Genomic DNA, 14,404 nt, shown 5'->3' on the forward strand with positions numbered 1-14,404 from the left:
TAGTGAAGTTGTATTAGTTGGTGGATCAACAAAAATTCCTAAAATTGAACAAATGGTAAGTCAATTCTTTGGTAGAAAACCATGTAAAAGTATTGACCCAGATAAAGCAGTTGCATTTGGAGCAGCACTTCAAGGAGCGTCTATGATAGGACAAATGCAAGAGAATAAAGTTATATTAAAAGATGTAACAGCAATGGGATTAGGAATTGAAATAAAAGATACTGAAATGAATGTTGTAATTCCACGATATTCACCATTACCAAGTAAAGAGTCTCGAATATTTGTTACGAATCAAGACAATCAAGAAATAGCTAGATTTTCTGTGTTTGAAGGAGAAAGTCAAAAAACAGAAGAAAACAATTATCTTGATGGATTTACAATATCAGGACTTCCAAGAATGAAAAAAGGATTAGTTAAATTTAAAGTTACTTTTAATGTTGATATAAATGGAATGTTATCAGTATCTGCAGTTGTTGTTGAACCTAAAGCATTTAGTGATCTTCAAGGTCATTGTAATGTTCAAACACAAAGAGAAAGAAGGTCAGATGAATCTATAGAAATAGGAAGGAAACGAATTGATGAAATGGATAAAGCAGATGAAGAGAATAGAAAGAAATCATTAGCATTACAACGATATAAAAAATTAATCAAATTATATCAAGAGAAAAGTAAAACAAATAAGAAATTAGAAGAAATAAAAGAACATCTTCAACAGTGGTGGAATGAATCATATAATAAAATTGAAAGTAAAGAATTAAATGAACAATTAGAATATTATCAAAGTCAATTAAATAATTTGTAATTTTTTATATATTAAATAACATTAATTATAAAATCCTTTTAATTTAACAAAAGAAATTTATATAATAATATTGATAATATTACTTAAATTAAACCTAAAATACTTCTTTTATTAATTTTATTTTATTCAATTATCAATTAGTGAAATTGTTTAATAATACTCTCTCTTTTGGAATATTAATATATTTTTTTCTTAAATTTTCTTGTTTTATTTTTTGTTGAAAAAAACTTTTCTGATTTATTGAAATAAATTGTTTGCAATTATTAATTTAATACTTATACAACATTTTTGCATTAAATGTTATTATTGCTTTTTTTAAATAAGAATTGATTTGTCTTTGGATTATTTCATAATTTAGTAATTGTCTCTTTATTTCATTCAATTAAAAAAGGCTACAAATGAAACATGTTATATAACTTTTTATAAATAAAAACTTTATTAAAAGAAAGAGTTAATAACTGTCAATATATTGAATATTAATATAACTTTTATTTTTAAATGAAAATTTATAATAATTAATAATAATAACTATCGTAAAGAATAAAGAATTGTTGATATTAAACTATTGCTAGTCTTTTTTATATCTTAAACGTTCCATAAATTGGTTTTTACTCATTGAATAACAATGATTAAAACATTCATTACGTTAGAATAAAAGTATAAAATTAAATACCAAGTAGAAGAAATATTAAATGAGTATTACAAATGGGTTAAATGACTAACATAAAACCATTATTCTTCTTACTTACATTTATAAATGAATTAAAAACCTTAAGAAAATCATAATTAAAAACCTCAATGTTGAAATATTCATAAAAACTTCATAAATGAATTTAATTGATAACTTCAGTTTATCTCATTCATGTCAAACACAACACCACCAAAAAGTGAAATAGAATACTCTAAGTATATTACTATGAGAAATAAATTTATTGAAGCTTCTCGACAATTAACAATAGCAAAAAAATTATTGTTTCAATACTCTCCTGAGAGATTAGACTCAGAAGGGAATATAGTCAAAAATTACAAAAGCAAAAAAGAAAAGAAACCCAAAAAAAATCAAATATCTTCCAAACGATGTTTATTTGTTAAAAATTCATCTATCTTTGAATTTAGTAAAAATGTTGATGGATGCAATGTTGTTACTCGTCAATTAACTAAAACCGCAGCTGAATTAGATAAATTTGATAAAACTACTCCACTTTCAACTCAAAGATACAAATTTAAAAATAATGAACTGGCATATTGTTATGGTTGTCATAGGATTTGTACTTCAATGCATCCTGTATATGTCTATTCATGTAGAAGTTGTGGTGAGTTATTCCAAAAAAATAGAAATTTAACAAGAGATTTATCTAATACAGTGTCATTGGTTATTGGTTGTAGAACTAAATTAGGACATCAAATTACGTTAAAATTACTTCGAGCTGGTAGTACTGTGATTGGAACAACAAGATATCCCGAAGATACAAAAATTTTATTTTCTCAGTACGAAGATTATGAGATCTTCAAAGAACGGTTAATCATTTATAATAAAGGATTAGATCTTGATAATAATCAATTAGAAAATGATTTTAAAAACCTTAAAAATTTCATTGAACAACAATATGGACATTTAAATCATTTTATTTTTTGTGCTGCTCAAACTATACGAGTAAGAGAAAAAGAAAGAAATAGAGTAAAAGAAGAAATAAAAGAAACAAACAGATATGGAGATGCAAAATTTGTAAAAGAGACAAACATCAATTCATGGAAAATGACAATAGAAGATTTAAATCAAAAAGAAATGGAAGAAGTAATAAGAATTAATTCTATTGCACCAACATTATTAACTAAAGTATTGATTCCATTATTAAAAAAGTCAACTATTAGACCATATATTATTTTTGTACATGCAAGAGAAGGTATTTTTCATTGTCAAAAATCAAAATTTCATATTCATACAAATATGGCTAAAGCATCATTAGCAATGCTTACATTATGTCTTTGTTCAAGTCATTTAAAAACAGAAAATGGAATACCATTTTCTGTTCATGGATGTGATCCTGGATGGATTTCCGTTGATGAATATTATGAAAATGATAAACCATTTAATGTTGCACCATTAGATGAAGTTGATGGAGCTTCAAGAGTTTTATATCCATTATTTAAAGAATTAAGAAGTAAATCAAAAACACGTAGACATTATACCAAATTAACTTTTTAAAGTTTTATATTTTATTAATTCAGGTTATACTTTATTTGAACCAATAAAAAATAACAAATCAAGCACTGCAAATTAAGTTTATTTCTTCTTATCTGAAATCTTCTTGCTATAGAAGTCAAGTTCTTTACCTTCAAGGATATATCCTTCAACTGATCCAGTTTGTCCTGGTCTGGAAGAAATACATGCAAGAACTCTTCCACTTTGGAATCCTTCTAATAAGGCTTCATCAAATTTCATATTCTTTAATACTTCTAATTTCTTTGCATATTTCTTTTGCATAGTTTTACTTGGATTCATAAGTGCTACTTGTGTTTCTGCAATTTGTTGTGCAATAGTCTTTTCTTTATTTTCTTCTTCCTTTGGAACAACAACTTTCTTTTCAGTTTTGAATGTAGCTGATTCGAGTGATTTATAATAATCAGTTGATGCAATATCTTTTCCATAGAATTTAAGGAACCATAATCTGAATGGTGCTGGATCAATTTCAATAATAGCACCTTTAACTAATGTATTAGTTCTAACAAAATCATTATCAGAGGCATTATAAACGACATTAAGAATCTTAGTACCTTTGGTGATAGATTGAGATGCCCATGAGAAGTTTCCATTTTCTAATCTCAATGCTCTTCTTTTAATAATTCCATATCTGCATCTAACATCATGAACTCTAATAGCTCCAAGTCTGGTATTAGCTGGTTGTCTTCCCATGGTATTCTTTTTCTTTTTTTGCATACTGTTCTTCTTTCCTCCAGTAGCTCTTCTTTTATGTCTTGAGTCTCTTGTAATTCCCATGATGCAGTCTTGACTATACAGTTCAGTTCATTCAAACCGATGGAGGGTTTATTTCAGGGTATTTACTATTTTTTATTATAATTTTATTATTTTTTATTATAAAATCCTAAAAAATAAAAGAAAGTATTTGTTTATTATTTTTTAGTTTTTTAAAATTTTTTTTTGTTTTGTATTTTTTTTTTGCTCATCAGTAACTTTTGAATATCAACTCATAAATTTTAATATAATGGAAGAAGACAAAAGAACTATTATAGAAAGTGGGAAAATTCGTTCTATATCTTATGTCCGTGATGTTTCGAGTAAAAGTGATGGATGTTATATGTTTAAACAAGGGAAAAGTTGTGTAATTTCAGGAGTTAATGCACCTCGTGATTGTCCTAAAAAAGAAGCTAACCCAGACCGAGCAATTGTAAAAGTAGAAGTTTATGAACGATGTTCTAGTTTTGATAATCAAAGAAGAACTGAATTAGAAGAGTTTATTAAAAGTGGTGTTGAATGGACTGTCCTTAGTGAACAATATCCTAATGGATTAATTAATGTCTGTAACCAAATAGTTAAAGATGATGGTTCAATTGAAGCTGTTACAATGAATGCTGCTATGTGTGCACTTTTATTTAGTGGTGTAGATATGAAAGGGATAGTTGTAGGAATGTGTGTAGCTGGAAAGATAAATGATAAAGGAACAATTGAAATAGTCATTGATCCAGATGATTCAATTAGTTATAAATGGAAACTTTTTACAATTTGGGACACTGTTAAAGGAGAAATAGTAGCAATGAAAATGAAAGGAAAATGTAGTGATGATCAATTAAAAATGAGTATGGATGTTTCTAAAAAGAATGCAGTTAAAATAGTTAAAGCTATTAAAATGGTGATAGAAAAACAATATCCTCATTGATTGGTTTATAAGTACTTCTGTTAAAATTAAAACAATTTAAATTTAATAATACTTCTTACATTAAATCAATAATCGTATTAATTATTCATAAAAATATTTTATATGTTTTTAATGAATTGATTAAGCTAGTTAAATAGTTAAAATATTCTTATCAAACTTAGAAAATAAATACTTTAATAAAGATTCATTATTCAATTCTTTTAAAATAAACAAAAAACTTTTTTTTTTTTGGAATAATATTAGTTTTGATTTTATAGAAAGAAAAGAATTTCATTACAATTAATATTTAATTGGAAATATTAATATATTTGTAGTTATTGTTATTGAATTTATCTTAATGATTAAATTTTTGAAATTACAATAAAGTTGATTTTATAAGAAGAATCATCTAAACACACTATACAAATTTAATAAACCTTTATTCATTAGGAAAGAATGACTTAAAACTTTATTAATTCAAACTAATTTCTTGATTTAGTATTGAATTAAAGATAAACTTTAATTGTTTTAAAAGTAGTATTAACTCAGTTATTTGGTTCTATAAGAGTGTAGTACTTCTTTGATAAGTCTATTGCACCAATAACCTTTTCAACAACTTCAATATTTTCTACTTTTAATTTACCTGATGAAATTAAAGTATCTAATGGCATGGCTTTAGCAAAAGAAGCTAAAATCAATGCTTTAGGACCAATAACTGAAGCAGTAAAATCAGAAGGTAATGTTCGAGTGTGTAAAACACCATTGCTAATAATTAATGTAACACATTCATTAGTATCAACAGCTCTTAATTGAATAGAACTATCAACTCCTTCAATTAATTGAGGATTAACAGAAACACAAAATAAATCACTAATAGCAGTTAGTGGAAGTGTTGCTGGTGGAATAACAGAAGGTGATGGTTGTTTATTTTGTTTTCTTCTCAACTCAAATGCTCCAGTAGCATAGATATATTTCCAAGCAAGACACTCTTGTGTATAACTTAATTGATCATATGTTTTAGCAAGTAACTCTCTTCCTTCTTCATTCGATGGATTAGCAAATACTAAATGATTTAATACAGTAGCTGCCCAACGATATTCTCCATTATCAAATGCTTCTTTCCCAATTTTTAAAGTATTTTCTTCTCCACCAAATGCTTTAATATATTTGACAGCTTGTTCTTTTGGTGGTAACTCATTTAAGTGAGCAGGATTACCATCATACCATCCAATATATAGTTGGTATTGTGATTTAATATTATGACTTAATGCTCCATATAAATCTCTACAACACTGTTCATTAGCAAGACTTTTAGGTAATTGAATAAGTTCAGCTATTTCATTTGGTGTATATCCAAGATTTGCATAACGCAATGTTTGGTCATGAATAAATTTATAAACATCTCTTTTTAATTTCCAGAAATGGTTAATTTTTTCATTCCCTTCCATATGCCATCCATGACCTCCTAAATGATATTGAACATCTTTACCATATTTTATTATTACATTATCAATACATTCACTCCAAGTCTTTCCACTTCTCACTTTAGCACCTCTTAATGTTCCTAAATTATGTTGTGCATGCATCATATTATCTGCAGCTTCTAAAATATGATATTGAGGAATGTATATCATCATATTTGATGGTGCTTCTGTATTAGGAGTTAAAATAAAATCCATAACAATTCCATCAACAGCAAGAGTACAATCCTCTTTAATAACACATGTATTTTTTGATTTTGGGAATGATGTTGTTGGTTGTTGTGGAATAGTAGAATTTGTTTGTTGTGGAAGTTTACCTTCCATTTTTAATTTTTCCATCATTAATGCTTTCCTATAACCTAAACCCCACATATAATCTGCTCTTCTTCCCATAATTGGTGCAGCAAGAACATTTTCATCTATAAATGCATCCATGAAATTGCTTGGAAGATATAATGGTGTTTCTTCATTTCCAACTGCTGCATAACCACCAAAATGATCAAAATGAGAATGAGTAATAATAATAGATGATACAGGTATATCTTCTACAGTAGTTTTAATTAACCCAAATGCTCTTTTACAAGATGGAATAGATGACATACAGTCAATAACAATCCAACCAGTTTGTCCTCTAATAACAGTAAAATTAGCCATGTCAATAGACTTACCTCTTACTTGATAAACTTTCTTTGGAATAATCTCAAAAACACCTTCAAGACTATCAATACAAGAATTTTTCCAGTATGAGGGGTTTGATGTTAAAGGGCATTCTTGGTTAATTTGTTCAATACTCTTTCTTGACTTAACTAATTCTTCAAAATTTAATTCATTTCTTTTTCCATTACTATCAGCATAATATCCTTTCATAGCATCTAAATATTCTTCACTTCCATTCCAATCAAATTTTTGATTAAACTCATGATTCTTTGTACAAGTAAATTGACTTGCCATTAAATGAAGTAAATAAAATTTTCTTAGTTTTTATTGTTTTATAGTCAAATTTTTTTTTATTTTTCTAATGTTTTGGAAAACTCAATCATTTTCATTTTATGAGCAAAATACAAGCAATCCCTTGGGTTGAAAAATATAGACCAAAACTTCTTGATGAAATCATTGGTAATGTTGATATCATTAAAACACTAAAAAGTTTTCGTGATTCTAAACAATTTCCTCATTTATTATTATGTGGTCAACCAGGAATTGGTAAAACAACTTCAATTCATTGTTTAGCTCATGAATTATTAAAAGATAGGTATAAAGACGCTGTTCTGGAACTGAATGCTTCTGATGAACGTGGAATAGAAACTATTCGTTCTACAATAAAATCTTTTTGTGAAAAGAAATTAGTATTACCTGATAATTTACCAAAAATTGTTATATTAGACGAAGCAGATTCAATGACAACAGCTGCTTTTCAAGCCTTACGTAGGACAATGGAAATACATTCTAAAACAACACGATTTGTTCTTGCTTGTAATACTCCAGAAAAGATTATTGAGCCTATTCAATCAAGATGTGCAAGACTAACATTTAGACCATTAGGAGAAGAAGAGCTTATGAATAGAATTAAAGAAATAGCTCATTGTGAAGGTGTTGACATTGAAGATGATGCTGTCAAAGCACTTGAAATAGTTTCTGAGGGTGATATGCGTAAAGCAATTAATGCACTTCAAACATGTGCTATCATTCAAGGTAAAATCACTAAAGAACAAGTTTATCAACGAAATGATCTTCCATCAGCAGATAATATTATTCAAGCTATTCAGTTATGTCTCAAAAAAGACTTTGATGGAGCATTAATTGAAATTAAAAAAGTTCAACAACTTGGATTTGATGGAAATGATATAATAGATATGATTGTAAGAATGTTTTCTAAAATTGATGCAAGTGAAGAAATAAGAGTACGACTTTATGAAATAGCAGCACCTTTTCTTATTCATAGAGTAAATTCTAATGTTCAAGTTTATGGATTAATGGCAAAAATTTGTTCAATTTAATTGAGGGATTTGATTTTTATTGTTAGTCATAAATTAAAATAAAATTTAACAAGTAAATTTTATTTTTTTTCAAAAACTCTTTTCTTTTGACTCTTTTTTTTTTTCTTTGGTGTTACTGCATTCTTCTTTGGTTTTTTCAAATGTTTTTCTAATCTTTTGCGAAGAACTTCTATTGTGCCTTGTGTCTTTAATCCCTCTCTTCTTAGAGCTTGTCTAATTTCCCATAATCTCATTTTTTCTGTATCTATCTGTTGTTTGTGAGAAGTAGAAAAAAATTGGTCTAGTGATACAGTAAAATCCCCTTTCATTGGAGAAAGAGTAACTTCTTCTGCATCTTTGAACTAACAACTTTTAGTACTTTTTATAAATCATTAAAATGATTAAAAACAACAAACTTCTGCACTAAGACGAGGTCTTTTTTCCATAAAACTTGAAATTGGTGGATCATCTGGATGATATTGAATAGTAATAACATCGTCTTTAAATGTGACATGAGTTTCAATCGAGGTTGACATGATTTAATCTTTTCAAGATATAAAACACATAAAAAAAGAAATAACATAAAAAGAGATGATAAACAAATTAAATTATGAACTTAAAATATTATTTTTTATCTTCCTTCAAAATGAAAGAATAACAGTCGTTCTTATAATCAACACATCGAATTCCTGTGACAGAAGAGAGTTGGATTTGATCTAATTTTTCAAAAACTATTAATTCTTCTAATTTTACTTTATTTAATATTAAAGAGTATAAACATTTTATATCTTTAGTTTGAATTTTTCCAACAGAACAATTAGAAGCTGTAAATTCATGTAATGAATGTGGTGGATTAACAACTCCATCAATTCCATTAACATCAAGTCGAGTTAAAGAAGTAAAAGTTCGAAGTCCATTAGTTCCAATTGGAGAAATAAAAGAGTCAATATCACAAAAATTTACAACTTTTAATTCTTTTAATGAAATAGGAAGATTAATTTTTCTTTTTGTTTTATGACCAATTAATGTTAATCCAAGAAGATTTAAACCAGACAAGTCTATAGTTTTTGCCTTTTTTAATAAAGATGTTTCTTCATAAGTGAAGTATTGAATTAATTTCATTGAATTAATGTTTTGTTTAAAAATTCCTTTAAAGATTAATCTTGTAGTATCAAATAAATCTTCAGAAATAATGTATGGTAAATATAAATTTGTTATTAAAGGAAATTCTTTAAATTTGTTTAATTGAGAAGGAAATGGACAAAATAAAATAATCTTTTTTTGTAATACTAATGGCAGTATATGAGGGTCTAATTCTTTTAAAGAATATAAACAAAATAAAATATTCGGTTGTAAAGATAATTCTTGAATAATTTTCAAATTAAATGAAATACATTTAAAGATAATTTGCATAGAATTACATTTTTCTATGTATGAATAAAATGGTGACATCATTGAACCATTTAAATCAACATCAGTTAAAATTAATTGTTTCAAGGTAAAATGATTAAAAAGATGTTCTATTGGATAATTTATATTAATTTTATTAAATAAAGCTAGTGGTAATGATAATTTTTTAAGATTACTTGATTCTCTTAAAATAATTAATAATGTATCTATGTCTGTTTCTTTTAATGTTAATGCAACAACATCCTTAGCAATTAAATGATAAAATTTATTTTTATTATAGTCATGCCAAGTACTAAATGAAACATCAAAAGATGCATATTGTAAGGTTCTTTTTTTCCATTTTTTATCACTAAGAGTATGAACTAATTCATTCATTCCACCTCCTAACAAATCTGTTTTACAAAATAATTTTACTTCTTTTTTACACAAAAAAGAATTTTTATGTGGATTTCTTGGTGCTTCTTGAATAGCTTTTTTTATTTTTTTGTTTACAAACAAAAGGTCAAACACACAAGTAATAGGACAATACAATACAACACTTTTTAATTCTTCTTCATTTAAAGGAGATTTAATATCTTTTTGCATTAATTGTAGAATAAATTCTTCTAAGTTCTTTTGTAAGATACAAAAATCTTTTAAACTAACAGAAATAAATGAAAAGAAATGAAAAGATACAAAAAGATTGTTTGAAAGAAAAAATTGGATTACATTTTTAGAAGAAAAGAAATGGAATAGATTAAATGGTGTTTTGATCTAATTTGTTTAAACGGGTCATTTCTAGTATTTGATATAATGGCTCATCAGAATTGGTTTGTTCCCATTGTTTATAATCATCCATTTCTATTTCATAGTCTTGAAGTGATGGAACAATATAAATTGATTTTTTCTTATCTTCATCATTTTTAAATCCTTTTTCTTTAACTTTTTTAATAGAAGAAATACGTGAATCAATTTTATCAATAATGTTTTGATCTTCTTTAGTCATATCTATTTCTTTTGTTGAAATTCTTTTATAAATATCTTTTTCTTTTGGGAGGAATGAACCTTGTTTAATTCTATTTCTTGAAGGAGACACAGTACATCGATATAACAATAATTCCTGGAAAAACATTCTAACATAATGATTCCAATGACAGAACAATGTATTAAATAATTTATGAGACAAAACAAAATTGAATATGACTTTTTTCCTTAATTCGCAAGGAAGAATAGGGATAACTTGATAAATCATACTAATAGTTAAACATATTAATGCATAACTATCAGAAGCAATAATACAAGAATGAATTGATTCAAATAAACTAAAATCAAAACAATCTAAAATGATACCTTCATGTCCAAAATATGTATAAATGAAATGTTCAATAATTAGAAGTTCACCCATTCCATCAATATCATATAAATTAGTTTTTTTAATTTTTTCTGTAATAACCTTTTTATATATTTCAATATCAATACAACTAAATGACCCATATGCTTCTGCAATAATATAAATAGGTGTTATTAATTCTTCACTTGGAATTTCAAAGATATTCATCAATTCATTACTAAATAGTAAATACCCTGGATATTCTTTAATATTACTTATAATTTCTTTTCTTATATATTCTCCCCAACACCTAATATATTCTACAGCAAACCCACTTCTTGCTTCAAAATGAATAAGCCATTTATTATCCATTGATGAAATTGCATTACTTAATTTTTCTGCATGAGAACTTTTAGATGAAATATAATTTGAATAACTTTCCCATTTCTTAAATATTGGATAATTTTCTTTTAATTCTTCTGTTAGTATAACACCACCTTTTTCTCCTATTTTTCCTCCATTTAAATAATTTAATGTTTCTAATATACTTTCATATAAATCAGGTATTCTTATTGAAATTAATACAAACAACCTAGCTGCTTCTTCATAATAATCTATTGGAAGAGCTTTTATTGTTGTAGAAAATTGAAAAGTACTTAACTTTTTCTTTTTCTTTGATGGGGGAATAAGAGATCCAGTTTTAACTTTTTTATCTTTCTTTTCATATTGAGTAATCTCATCAGATATATTAAGTGATAATAATAAATAAAGTGTTGTTTTTGCCAATGCATTATAATATGCATCTAATAATTTCTCTGTTTGTGGTGATATTTCATCTGGTGCAGGAAAATCAGCTAATGTTAATGGTTGTATTTGATTAATATTCATTATCTTAACAATTACAATAAAAAGTTCTGGCATTACACTATTTTTTGGTAGTCTAATAAGATATTCTACAATACTTGCCCATAACGAAATAATTTCATTAATCAATTCATATGAAAATGTTATTTCATTACTATTTTGTTCTGGCATTAATTGGTTAAATTTTTTTAAATAATGTTCTACTTTATCTAATCCTTTTATACTTGAATTTGAGTGTGACCTTTCAACTTTACATTCTCCAAGTGCTTTTTCAAATTTCTTACAATTCCTTTGTAATTTCTTTAATTGTCCCTTTTTGTCCTTCTCTGACATTAAATCTCGTTTATAAATATTTGTTCCTTTTATTTTTTCGATTTAACACTTTCTTTTTTTATTAAAGTTCTTATCTATTTATAGATAATATTCATTTATATTTTTATTATTTCTATTTCTATGAAAATAATTGCCTAATTCACAACAATCTTACTTCGTTTTGATATTGTTTACAAATAACGAATTTTATAATCTCTCAAACAATAATACTAAAATAGCAAAAAATTAGAAAATAAAACATTTAAATATTTTTAAATATTTTATTGTGTGAACTAACAAAAAAAAAAAATAAGGAAAATTTTGAAGAAGAAAACAATCTAAAAATAATATAAAGATCTATCTAAATGAGCGACCAGAAATCAATTAAACCAATATATACAACTGAAGAAGAAGAAATAAATTTTAGAATTAGTTCAATAAAACAAAGTGATATAAAAATGAATAAAGAATTAGATAATGAGAAAATACATGAAGCCATAGAAACAGCATATAATATTGCTGATCATTTAAGAACAGTTACATTAACACCTAAATTATATTATTCATTATATATAGAAATTCAAACAATATTTACTTCATTAATATCAAGAATTTGTGAAATAAAACAAAAATATCTATTAAAATTATATGAAAGAGTTCAATATTATTCACATGTAATTCCAAGACTATATCTTATGTGTACAATTGGTTCTATTTGTATTGCAAAAAATGAAATACAAATAACATTATTATTAAAAGATTTATTAGAAATGTGTAAATGTGTTCAACATCCATCAAAAGGATTGTTTTTAAGAAGTTATTTATTATATGTTATTAAAAATTATTTACCAACAACATTAATAGAAAATAATAATAATAATAATGGTTCATTAGATGATTCAATTCAATTTTTATTAACAAATTTTATTGAAATGAATAAATTAAATATTAGACTCGCACAAAAACAACAAGAAAGTCAAGTTCAATTATGTCAATTAGTCGCTATGAATTTAAGTATTTTATCAAATTTAGATATCCCACAAAATACTTATAAAACAATTATTTTACCTCAAATTTTACAACAAATTATTTTATCTGGTGAGGTTCATTCTCAAACTTATCTCATTGACGCTGTTATTCAAGCTTTTCCTGCTAAATTTCAATTGTTAACACTTAAACCAATTCTTAGAACAATCGTTACTTCACAAATTGGAGTTAATATCGTGGAATTATTAAAGTCATTAATTAAACAATTAATTAATTATATTATTATTGAAAAAAGTGATGAAACTGACATTTATCCTTTATTTGACAATTCTTTAAAAGATGCGTTAAAACATGAAGAAAATAATAAAAAAGAAATTATTGAATTACTTCCATTATATATTGAATTATTAGAACATTGGTATAATAAAAATGATACGTTGAAATTTATTAGTAAGTTAATTATTGATATAAATCATTTCATAGGTAAATCTTGTAGCTCAGATTTATATGTTCCTATTATTCACTTTTTAATTGCAACTTATCAAAATCATGAAATTTTACTTGTCTCTCAATTAAATGGTTTCTCTGATTTAATGGATCTTTTAGAATTACATTCAAAACATACAATTCAAAGAAAAATTATTCAACGTTTTATTCAAGAAAATAAACAATTAACAACTATTGAAGACGTTCAATTTGTAATGAATATTACTTCTACTATTCATAAAGATTTAGAAAATGCATCTGACGAAGATATAGAAAAAGATTCAATCCTATCAACATCATTATATCAACTAATTAATTTAAATGACTTTGAAGAGATGGTTTCAACTCTAAGAGAAATTAAAGGAATTATATCTATTGGTTGTAATAAAAGAAAAAAAATTTCACTCCCAGGATTGTTATTTAAATTTATTACTATTAAACCTTGTGATAGAAAAATATTTGTTGGTGCATTGGATATTCTTAAATTATTAGTAAAACAAAATGAAATGTTATTAAGTATTAGATTAGCTATTCAATGTACTCTTTGTGGTTTAAATAATGGTATTGATACTACAAGTTTTTTTGAATTTGCTACTTCAATATTTGAAAATAATATTTCAAACGCAGAAGAAAAAAAAGAGGCATTAACATATATAATTGCTGGTGGCTGTTCTATGAAAATTAATGACGAAGAAAAATATATCATTTTAATAACTGCTGTCACTAAATATTCTCAAATGATTGAAGACATTAATTCAAGAGTTAATATTATTGCTTTATGTAGTGCCTTATGGTCAAAAAGAGATGGTTCAAATTATAATTCAAAACAACATTGTTTACAATGTCTTCAAAAAGCATTAAAAGATGCTAATTTATCTAACGAAAATATTAAACTATTTGTT

The 14,404-nt window shown here is 25.5% G+C and overlaps 10 protein-coding genes across 10 annotated transcripts in view; 5 read left to right on the forward strand and 5 right to left on the reverse strand.

Moving 5' to 3' along the window:
• The window catches only part of EHI_086390 (heat shock protein 70 family), a gene marked incomplete at both ends in the record, with an annotated part of 1,425 nt that extends 623 nt beyond the window's left edge, over window positions 1–802 (forward strand). Inside the window, one exon of the mRNA XM_001914004.1 lies at window positions 1–802. This exon is cut by the window's left edge and continues 623 nt beyond it. Within this exon, the coding sequence (XP_001914039.1) occupies window positions 1–802 (802 nt within the window).
• An 862-nt stretch (window positions 803–1,664) lies between these two features.
• Window positions 1,665–3,008, forward strand: EHI_086500 (short chain dehydrogenase family protein; the record flags this gene model as incomplete). Its single annotated transcript, XM_646060.1, has 1 exon — window positions 1,665–3,008. The coding sequence occupies one exon, from the start codon at window positions 1,665–1,667 to the stop codon at window positions 3,006–3,008; it is 1,344 nt and encodes a 447-aa protein (XP_651152.1).
• EHI_086510 (uncharacterized protein) lies at window positions 3,006–3,810 on the reverse strand. Its single transcript, XM_646061.2, has one exon. The coding sequence runs from the start codon at window positions 3,798–3,800 to the stop codon at window positions 3,087–3,089; it is 714 nt and encodes a 237-aa protein (XP_651153.1). The 5' UTR covers window positions 3,801–3,810; the 3' UTR covers window positions 3,006–3,086.
• A 216-nt stretch (window positions 3,811–4,026) lies between these two features.
• Window positions 4,027–4,698, forward strand: EHI_086520 (3' exoribonuclease family protein; the record flags this gene model as incomplete). Its single annotated transcript, XM_646062.1, has 1 exon — window positions 4,027–4,698. The coding sequence occupies one exon, from the start codon at window positions 4,027–4,029 to the stop codon at window positions 4,696–4,698; it is 672 nt and encodes a 223-aa protein (XP_651154.1).
• Window positions 4,699–5,222: 524 nt separating this feature from the next.
• On the reverse strand, window positions 5,223–7,109 carry EHI_086530 (alkyl sulfatase, putative; the record flags this gene model as incomplete). Its single annotated transcript, XM_646063.1, has 1 exon — window positions 5,223–7,109. The coding sequence occupies one exon, from the start codon at window positions 7,107–7,109 to the stop codon at window positions 5,223–5,225; it is 1,887 nt and encodes a 628-aa protein (XP_651155.1).
• A 98-nt stretch (window positions 7,110–7,207) lies between these two features.
• On the forward strand, window positions 7,208–8,155 carry EHI_086540 (Activator 1 40 kDa subunit, putative; the record flags this gene model as incomplete). Its single annotated transcript, XM_646064.1, has 1 exon — window positions 7,208–8,155. The coding sequence occupies one exon, from the start codon at window positions 7,208–7,210 to the stop codon at window positions 8,153–8,155; it is 948 nt and encodes a 315-aa protein (XP_651156.1).
• A 59-nt stretch (window positions 8,156–8,214) lies between these two features.
• On the reverse strand, window positions 8,215–8,670 carry EHI_086550 (uncharacterized protein; the record flags this gene model as incomplete). The annotated part of the gene is made up of 2 exons (XM_001914005.1): window positions 8,215–8,496; window positions 8,551–8,670. The coding sequence occupies 2 exons, from the start codon at window positions 8,668–8,670 to the stop codon at window positions 8,215–8,217; spliced, it is 402 nt and encodes a 133-aa protein (XP_001914040.1).
• Window positions 8,671–8,758: 88 nt separating this feature from the next.
• On the reverse strand, window positions 8,759–10,129 carry EHI_086560 (uncharacterized protein; the record flags this gene model as incomplete). The annotated part of the gene is made up of 1 exon (XM_646065.1): window positions 8,759–10,129. The coding sequence occupies one exon, from the start codon at window positions 10,127–10,129 to the stop codon at window positions 8,759–8,761; it is 1,371 nt and encodes a 456-aa protein (XP_651157.1).
• A 151-nt stretch (window positions 10,130–10,280) lies between these two features.
• Window positions 10,281–12,050, reverse strand: EHI_086570 (uncharacterized protein; the record flags this gene model as incomplete). The annotated part of the gene is made up of 1 exon (XM_646066.1): window positions 10,281–12,050. One exon carries the CDS (start codon window positions 12,048–12,050, stop codon window positions 10,281–10,283), a length of 1,770 nt encoding a protein of 589 aa, XP_651158.1.
• Window positions 12,051–12,394: 344 nt separating this feature from the next.
• The window catches only part of EHI_086580 (vacuolar protein sorting 35, putative), a gene marked incomplete at both ends in the record, with an annotated part of 2,121 nt that continues 111 nt past the window's right edge, over window positions 12,395–14,404 (forward strand). Inside the window, one exon of the mRNA XM_646067.2 lies at window positions 12,395–14,404. This exon is cut by the window's right edge and continues 111 nt beyond it. Coding sequence (XP_651159.2) covers window positions 12,395–14,404 — 2,010 coding nt within the window.

The sequence above is a fragment of the Entamoeba histolytica genome, genomic scaffold (assembly GCF_000208925.1).
Source record: "Entamoeba histolytica HM-1:IMSS scf_1104750517623 genomic scaffold, whole genome shotgun sequence".
NCBI classification, from domain to species: domain Eukaryota; phylum Evosea; order Mastigamoebida; family Endamoebidae; genus Entamoeba; species Entamoeba histolytica.

Coding starts and splice junctions, on each gene's coding strand:
- EHI_086510 (XM_646061.2), bottom strand. CDS start 3,800: ATGGGAATTACAAGAGACTCAAGACATAAAAGAAGAGCTACTGGAGGA.